General features: G+C 36.4%; 1 protein-coding gene across 1 annotated transcript in view; it reads left to right on the top strand.

Annotated features, from left to right (window-relative positions):
* LOC115219318 overlaps window positions 1-10231 on the top strand; it is a 43886-nt gene that overhangs the window by 17704 nt on the left and 15951 nt on the right. Inside the window, exons 8-9 of the mRNA XM_036509379.1 lie at window positions 4033-7747; window positions 7801-9984. Coding sequence (XP_036365272.1) covers window positions 4033-7747; window positions 7801-9984 — 5899 coding nt within the window. The remainder of the gene's footprint in view (window positions 1-4032; window positions 7748-7800; window positions 9985-10231) is intronic.

The raw sequence follows: 10231 nt of genomic DNA, 5'->3' as shown, positions 1-10231 counted from the left end.
CATCAAAGAATTTTGCAAACTTCAAAATAAATAGTAATTTGATGGTGCAAAGTCAGGACTATATGGTGGATGTGACATCACTTCCCAACCAAGCTCCAGTACTTTTTCATAAGTTAGCAAAGATGTGTGTGGTCTAATGTTGTCATGGTTGAACACGATTCCTCTACGATTTACCAATTCTAGTCATTTTTCTTTGATTGCTTCCTCCAGTTTCATTAGCTGTTGACAGTAAACATCTGAATTGATCATTTCATTCCTTCAAAGCAGCTCAAACTACACAACACCTTTGTAATCCCACCAAATTGACAGCATAACCTTTTTTTGATGCAGTTCAGCTTTTGATGTGATTTGTGCTGGTTCATTATACTTGGACCATAATCGTTTTCAATTGATGTCATAGTAGACAATTCATTTTTCATCACCAGTGATGATTTGTTTCAAAAAAGGTCAATTTCATTCCATTTGAAATACATCTCACAAACATTGATTTGTTGTGTTAAGTGAATCTTTTTCAATTTATGTGCAACTCCCATATCAAGCTTCTTAATGAGTCCAAGACATTTTAAGTGATTTTCAGTTGTTGTATGTGATACATCTAACCTCTCTGAAATTTCTCACACAGTTATATGACAATCAGATTCAATTATGGCTTTGATTAGTCATCAACTTCAGTAGGTCAACCAGAACATTGGTCATCTTTGAGTCTAGAACAGGGTTTTTTAAACCATTTCTGAAATGTGCATTCTGTTAAGCAATCAACACTATAAACTTCACATATCTCTTTGTGAGCCTCAGCAGCTTTCTTATCTTTACAGAAATAAAAAAGCGAAATATGGTGAAAATGTTTGTTTTTGCATTCCATGTTAAAATTGTCACTGAACTAACAGCTGTAAACAAAATTACATGCAATTTGCTCCTAAAATAAGCTAAAAGTAACAGCTATCAAATGTCAAAAGGAAAAAATCATAACATTCACAAAAATTATTGAAAAAAGACTCTTTGCAAAAAACAAAATTACTTTCTTGCCAACCCAATATATTTATATTTTGGGTTGTTTGTAACATTTTTCCTATTTTCAATTCTTTTTTATTCATATATCTTTTAATATTTTAAGTTAACTTTATACTATAGGCACAGATATGACTGTGTGGTAAAAAACTTGCTTCTCAACCACATGGTTCTGAGTACAGTCCCACTGAATTGCACCTTGGGCAAGTGCCTTCCGCTATAGCCTCAGGCTGACCAAAACCTTGTGAGTGAATTTGATAGATGGAAACTGAAAGAAGCCTGTCATGTATATATATGTGTATATATATTTATGTGTGTGTGTCTTTGTGTCTGTGTTTGTCCCCCCAGCATCACTTGACAACTGATGTTGGTGTGTTTATGTCCCCAAAACTTACTGGTTCAGCAAAAGAGATCAATAGAATAAGTACTAGGCTTACAAAGAATAAATCCTGGGGTCGATTTCTCGATTAAGGTGGTGCTCCAGCATGGCCGCAGTCAAATGACTGAAACATGTAAAAGAGTGAAAGAGTATATATATGTATATATATATATATATATATATATATATATATATATATATTGGTTGTGTGTATGTGTATGCATGCATTGTATGTATATATACATATATGTATACATGTATGTGGGTGGGTGTGTTTGTGCGTGTGTTACATTTTTGTTCATTTTGAATTAATTTAAATTTTGTGTGATTTATTTACTTGTATAAAAATCAACATCTTTAACTTTATGAATATATATTTGTCTACATGTATGTATCCACATAATAAATATGTATTTCTATTCTTCTATTTGTAATATTAATTTAACTTATATATATATATATATTTTTTTTTTACCCTCTAGACAACTAACATCAATGAAGAGCTAGTGAAAATGGGCCATGCTGAATGGAGCAAGTCATCGAGTCGCAGGGATACCGTTGGGAAAGATGAAAGATGCACAATATCCCAAGAGGTACGAGAAATCCCTTCTCTCACAAACCTGTGGGTTAAAAACAGCAGTCAAATCTCCCTGCCTTACATCTTAAAAAAAAAAGACATATTGGACTCTATTGCACTAGATATACTAAGTCTGTAAATAAGTCAGGATTGTCATGGCTGGAACACATTTGACCATAGGTCTGTTTGGTTAGAACTGATCAAGGGCTAAAAAGTAAAAGGATCTTAAAACCTACAAACCAACAGGGATTTATTTTATGTGATTACTCAACCTGCTAGAAATAGCGCTTCCTCAAACCACACCCTACTATCTTAAAATGGGAAGGATACATTGGATTAAGTGTGTGTGTGTGTGTGTTATGTACTTGGATGGTCATTGACCCTCCTCAGTTCATCTCCCCTTTGACAGCTCTTGATTTTTATCCTGCTCAGTGTGCAAAAAGCCACCCTGCTAATCAAGTGTTGTAATATTGCCAGTTTAGTTCCTGATGGCCCAGACATCCTACAGGCTGTTGTGGATTACATGTTACCAGTAGCGTTCAAGAGTGACCTAACACAAACACACATACACACACACACACTCATATGTATGTATGTATGTATGTATGTATGTATGTATGTATGTATGTATGAATTCTGAGGAAAAATACAGATGGTCAAGGCTCAAATGCTTTCAGGTTTAGGCTGCTGGTTCAGGGTTGATGTCAGGCTAAAAACAACAGCAGCATCTTTAAACCTGTATAATTTCAAATGCAAGGCTCAATACTCCACAACAATGAAACTGAAAGTAGATTACCACTAGTCCTTATCCATTTGACCTTTAACAGAGTACTTAAGTGGGTACATTGAGGACATTATTATAGAAGAAATTCCTAAGAGTGTATCAGAAAATGATTTTTACCTTCTTCCTTCATTTTTTTTTTAAACATTTCCTCTATGTTATTATTTTTATTAATGGCAGTGGATTGGTAGGATCATTGAAGTGTCTGTCAAAATGACAAATATTCTGACTGTTTATGTAGGTTGGACTGGACTGGATTGGATTGCCCATGTTCTGTCCACTGCAAGACAAAGGCCTCAACATGTTCTCTCCACCCAATCACAGTCTATTGTAGAGACTGTGAATTTGAGCTTGAGATCATACTGATTTGATGAGTCTACCCTGCCACACTGACTCAACATGGTTTGGCAGAGAGATGCAATTTTTTTTTATACTCTTACCCGAAAGTAGTTAAGTCTGTTTATGTACTGAGTTCAAATCCTTTGTTCTTCATCGTTTTGGATTTGGAATTTAAAATAAGGTACTAATCCAGTGATAGGTTGATGGAACCATTAGAGTACTGGACAAAACTCCTTGCAGTATTTGTCCCAGCTTGCAGAAGGTATGAATGCCACAACTTCCAGTTACATCTCTTTAAGCTGTACATGTGGTAGGATTTGAACTCAACACTAGAAGTCATTGAAATGCCAGTCAACTTAGGCTGTAACGTTGCTACTTTGAAGCTGTAAGCATAACCCCAGCACCTAACCATGGTACCTATTTATTAAAAGCTAATGGAACAAACCATTAAGAACTTAGCCACTGATAGGAACTAAGTGTATTGGCCACTGATAAAATATAGCACGAGAGATGGAATATGACTGCTTAGCCCTTAAACTAATGAGTTAAACCTCTCTTTTTACTTGTTTAATCTGCTAGAAAGAGTGAATAACCAAATCCCCTTCAATTCACACACTATAAAGGACACATTAAACAGTGTAGTCCCACAAACACAAAAATATGTGGGATGGTTATGGTTGGAATGCTTTTGGTCATAGGTCTACTCATTCAGGGAAACCCGGGGTTAAACAATTGAAAATGCTGTTTTATTACTTCCTAAAACCAGTGATAAGGATACAGGCCACCAGTCCTTCAGTTATCCAGTAAACCAACACCCTATTAACTTAGCTCTCTTTCTGAAACTGTTTTACCTACCAACCTACTTATTCCCTGCAAATTTTCTTTTTTTTTTAATTGTGTCTGTGTATGAAATTATTATTTTCTAATATTTGTACCATTTCTTTACAGGTGCTAAATAGTGAGGGTTTTGGCAGCACCGAATCTTTAACAGACCCATTCCTAAAATCTCCCCCAACCGAAGAAACTCCCATTTCTTTACCGCCAGCTAACACAGGATGGGCTGATGACTTTCCATGGGCTTGGGCATACAATGAAGAAGAATCGGCCCCTGGAAAGGACGTTTGTGAAATGCAAACTCGCCTCAGCAATATACATTCTCCAACTGTGGAGATTCAACAGCCTGGGGCAGGAGACATTACCTCTCTTCAAGAAACAAATGCACTTACAAAGAAAACTTCCGAAACTTCAGGTTTGGCAGAGTACAGTGAAGACACAGATGGCAACACTGCTTCCAAAGCTGAGGAAGTAAGCAATGGTTTTTTTTATAATGGTATTTGCAGTGATGTAGATGCAGGACTGGTCAAAGCTACCAGTGACTTAAATGTTGATCATGTGACTAACAACGATTCTCTTGTAGAATCTCCTTCAGCGAATGAAAACTCAAAACTAAAGTATTTAGATCGTAGAGAAGAAATATCCCCTAGCAGTGATTATTCCACATCAGAGATGTTTGATTCAGGCCTCATGTCAGGTGATCTTAGTATTTCTACCCCCATATCAGAAACTTCACATGAGTTTGACCATGAAAGTTTAGATCAATCTGATTTAGAATATGTTGCCCATAGCCAGTCTGATGTAACTAGAGTAGAAAAACCTGAAAGTGGCAGTGGTGGGGCTTTAGATTTAGGAGTAACTCAAGTCTCTGAAGACAATTACAGTACTAACATCTGTGAAAGTTCTATAACTGTCTCAAGAGATGACGTATCTTCAGGCTTAGATTCCCTACAAGGAGACCAGATAAGGTTTAGTCAAGAAATGTCTAGTTTAGTTATAAAGGATGGTTCTCTTTTGGACCAAGCTACATTACAAGCCACTAACACAAAAGAATCTGATCCTTTATCCTTTCAAGAATCTTCAGTTAGCCCAATTTTAAAACAACCCCTAAAAATACAAAGTTTAGATGGAGAAGAAACTGAAGATTATGAATTAGAATATACAGGTGAAAAACTGAATTCGCTAGGAGCTAAAGATGTTGTTTCTAGAAGAGACACAAACGTACAAAAATATGAAGAACTGAAAAGTTCTGAGAAGCTAATACCTGTTGAAGCTGATACCAACATTAGCCTACTCGACTCTGACAGAACACAAAAAACTACCCAAGAAATTGTCACAAGTGGAGAGGCTGAAGAAGCTTCTTTACAATCTACAGGTAAGCCAGAAGAGACCAAATCTTCAGACACTGTAGATGCCCAATTTAGCAGGTCTGATTTGGTCACTAATGTTTCCTCTCATACAGAAACATCTAAAGATGAGAGTGAATTAAACAACTTTGAATATAATTCAGTTGAACAAAAAACTGATATGAAAATGACTGACACCACTAGTTCCATCTTAGTAAATCAGTCAGATAATATTCCTCAGTGGACTAATTTGGAGGACAAAACTTACCAAGTGTCCTCTAATCTTGATGAAACTCAAACCCAACAACCACACCAATATGTTACCGAAACATTATATGACATATGTCCTGTAACTAAAATGACATCAATAAGCAAGGACATTATGACAAGCAAAGCTGGTTTAACCCAGCCAGAGACAAAAGCATCACCAGAACCAGAAAGCAATAGGCTTCCATCACACTCAGAGGAAGTTACTTTGGGTGTTTCAACTGGATTTGATGGAAGATCCAGTCCCATTGACCAAACTGTACAACCACATTCAGATTCAGTAACTTCAAATTTAGATACGGAATATAATGAGGTTTGGACAAAGTTTTATTCTCCACTTGAGGAGGATAATGACTGGAATGAAAAGCCATGTCTTACTCTGAAAGAACCAAGTAAAGACAATAATGACACCATGGCATACTTACTGAAAGACGATTCTACAGAATCTGAACCTTTGGAAAATGAAATAGAGCATGAAGACATTTGGAAAATGTTTTACAATCCAATATCCAACAAGGATTGGGAAGAGAAGGCTTTGAAAATAAGCAGAGACAATGAAATTTGGAGGAAATTTTATGAAACAGATGAGAACACAGATGATTATAAATCATTGATCGACAGAAATCAATATAGCACTGATTGGAAATACACTGTGTCTGAACCACTTGAAGAAGATCGGAAAGATCTTTATATATGGTCAAAATTTTATTCATCAGAAGATAGTTTCAAAGGTGTTGGAGACACAAAAACATCTGAAAGAAGACAAGATCCTCAGGTTACAAAAGTTGAAAGTGATAAGATCACTTCAGGAGTTATCGACTGCTCATCTCAAGGAACACAAGAACTGCTTGGCATTCATCACAGTGAAATAAACAACATCACAACACAGCTGTTAATGAATGGAGATGAGTCCCAAGATCCTGAAAGTTCTGGGGAAACAGTACATTCTGTAGATAGAGAAATAAATACTCATGAAATTTTAAAGAATGAAAATCTTTTAGATTCTTCTGAAAATGGAAAAAACGATGCAGCTACAGATGAGAAGAATCTTGAATATTCAGCTCTTGAAGAGGATAATGACTGGGAAGAGAAAGATCCGTCCAAACTACAAGTTGTTGAATATCATCAATTGCCGGTGCAGACGTTCTTGGAATCTTGGCAAGACACTGCATCAGATCCTCTTGAAGATGCTGATATTCTAACAAGAGATGTGGAAATACCAAACTATGACAACACTAATGATGGAAAAAACATAAATACTGTGATATATTCAAACATTCCTGACATTAATACTCCCACTTCTGAAAATGTTATAAGGGAAGTAGGTGTTTCTGAGGTGATGTCTGTGCAAATAGACAACTTGGAATATTCAGCTCTTGAAGAGGATAATGACTGGGAAGAAAAAGGCCCTACATTATTTCAGGTAAAACATAAATATGAAGAACCTGTGGAGACTTTCTTGGAATCTTGGAAAGACACTGTGTCAGATCCTCTTGAAGATGCTGATATTCTGAGTACTGAAGACCAAACACCTGATGATGGAAAATCCAAAGACCAAAATGTTGATACAAAAAGTATTGATGTGAAGAAATTGAAATCAATACCTACTTCTGAGAATATTGTCCAAGAGAGTGTTGGTGATGATGTGACATCAGTCAGAATTGAACCATCAGATTACGACTTGGAATATTCAGCTCTTGAAGAGGATAATGACTGGAAGGAGAAAGATCCCACTTTAGTTCAGGTAAGAACAAAAGTGGAAGAACCTGAAAAGACTTTCTTAGAATCTTGGAAAGACACTGTGTCAGATCCTCTTGAAGATGCTGATATTCTGAGTACTGAAGACCAAACACCTGATGATGGAAAATCCAAAGACCAAAATGTTGGTACAAAAAGTATTGATGTGAAGAAATTGAAATCAATATCTACTTCTGAGAATATTGTCCAAGAAATTGTTGGTGATGATGTGACATCAGTCAGAATTGAACCATCAGATTACGACTTGGAATATTCAGCTCTTGAAGAGGATAATGACTGGAAGGAGAAAGATCCCACTTTAGTTCAGGTAAGAACAAAAGTGGAAGAACCTGAAAAGACTTTCTTAGAATCTTGGAAAGACACTGTGTCAGATCCTCTTGAAGATGCTGATATTCTGAGTACTGAAGACCAAACACCTGATGATGGAAAATCCAAAGACCAAAATGTTGGTACAAAAAGTATTGATGTGAAGAAATTTAAATCAATACCTACTTCTGAGAATATTGTCCAGAGAGTGTTGGTGATGATGTGACATCACTCAGAATTGAACCATCAGATTACGACTTGGAATATTCAGCTCTTGAAGAGGATAATGACTGGAAGGAGAAAGATCCCACTTTAGTTCAGGTAAGAACAAAAGTGGAAGAACCTGAAAAGACTTTCTTAGAATCTTGGAAAGACACTGTGTCAGATCCTCTTGAAGATGCTGATATTCTGAGTACTGAAGACCAAACACCTGATGATGGAAAATCCAAAGACCAAAATGTTGATACAAAAAGTATTGATGTGAAGAAATTGAAATCAATACCTACTTCTGAGAATATTGTCCAAGAGAGTGTTGGTGATGATGTGACATCAGTCAGAATTGAACCATCAGATTACGACTTGGAATATTCAGCTCTTGAAGAGGATAATGACTGGAAGGAGAAAGATCCCACTTTAGTTCAGGTAAGAACAAAAGTGGAAGAACCTGAAAAGACTTTCTTAGAATCTTGGAAAGACACTGTGTCAGATCCTCTTGAAGATGCTGATATTCTGAGTACTGAAGACCAAACTCCTGATGATGGAAAATCCAAAGACCAAAATGTTGGTACAAAAAGTATTGATGTGAAGAAATTGAAATCAATATCTACTTCTGAGAATATTGTCCAAGAAAGTGTTGGTGATGATGTGACATCAGTCAGAATTGAACCATCAGATTACGACTTGGAATATTCAGCTCTTGAAGAGGATAATGACTGGAAGGAGAAAGATCCCACTTTAGTTCAGGTAAGAACAAAAGTGGAAGAACCTGAAAAGACTTTCATAGAATCTTGGAAAGACACTGTGTCAGATCCTCTTGAAGATGCTGATATTGTGAGTACTGAAGACCAAACACCTGATGATGGAAAATCCAAAGACCAAAATGTTGGTACAAAAAGTATTGATGTGAAGAAATTTAAATCAATACCTACTTCTGAGAATATTGTCCAAGAGAGTTTTGGTGATGATGTGACATCACTCAGAATTGAACCATCAGATTACGACTTGGAATATTCAGCTCTTGAAGAGGATAATGACTGGAAGGAGAAAGATCCCACTTTAGTTCAGGTAAGAACAAAAGTGGAAGAACCTGCAAAGACTTTCTTAGAATCTTGGAAAGACACTGTGTCAGATCCTCTTGAAGATGCTGATATTCTGAGTACTGAAGACCAAACACCTGATGATGGAAAACCCAAAGACCAAAATGTTGGTACAAAAAGTATTGATGTGAAGAAATTTAAATCAATACCTACTTCTGAGAATATTGTCCAAGAGAGTGTTGGTGATGATGTGACATCAGTCAGAATTGAACCATCAGATTACGACTTGGAATATTCAGCTCTTGAAGAGGATAATGACTGGAAGGAGAAAGATCCAACTTTAGTTCAGGTAAGATCAAAAGTAGAAGAACCTGAAAAGACTTTCTCAGAATCTTGGAAAGACACTGCGTCAGATCCTCTTGAAGATGCTGATATTCTGAGTACTGAAGACCAAACACCTGATGATGGAAAACCCAAAGACCAAAATGTTGGTACAAAAAGTATTGATGTGAAGAAATTTAAATCAATATCTTCTTCTGAGAATATTGTCCAAGAGAGTGTTGGTGATGATGTGACATCACTCAGAATTGAACCATCAGATTACGACTTGGAATATTCAGCTCTTGAAGAGGATAATGACTGGAAGGAGAAAGATCCCACTTTAGTTCAGGTAAGAACAAAAGTGGAAGAACCTGCAAAGACTTTCATAGAATCTTGGAAAGACACTGTGTCAGATCCTCTTGAAGATGCTGATATTCTGAGTACTGAAGACCAAACACCTGATGATGGAAAATCCAAAGACCAAAATGTTGGTACAAAAAGTATTGATGTGAAGAAATTTAAATCAATACCTACTTCTGAGAATATTGTCCAAGAGAGTGTTGGTGATGATGTGACATCACTCAGAATTGAACCATCAGATTACGACTTGGAATATTCAGCTCTTGAAGAGGATAATGACTGGAAGGAGAAAGATCCCACTTTAGTTCAGGTAAGAACAAAAGTGGAAGAACCTGCAAAGACTTTCTTGGAATCTTGGAAAGACACTGCGTCAGATCCTCTTGAAGATGCTGATATTCTGAGTACTGAAGACCAAACACCTGATGATGGAAAACCCAAAGACCAAAATGTTGGTACAAAAAGTATTGATGTGAAGAATTTAAATCAATATCTTCTTCTGAGAATATTGTCCAAGAGAGTGTTGGTGATGATGTGACATCAGTCAGAATTGAACCATCAGATTACGACTTGGAATATTCAGCTCTTGAAGAGGATAATGACTGGAAGGAGAAGGATTCAACTTTAGTTCAGGTAAGAACGAAAGTGGAAGAACCTGCAAAGACTTTCTTAGAATCTTGGAAAGATACTGTGTCAGATCCT

Source organism: Octopus sinensis, linkage group LG14 (assembly GCF_006345805.1).
Source record: "Octopus sinensis linkage group LG14, ASM634580v1, whole genome shotgun sequence".
Taxonomy (NCBI): domain Eukaryota; kingdom Metazoa; phylum Mollusca; class Cephalopoda; order Octopoda; family Octopodidae; genus Octopus; species Octopus sinensis.
This window is presented reverse-complemented; position numbering and strand designations above follow the sequence as displayed.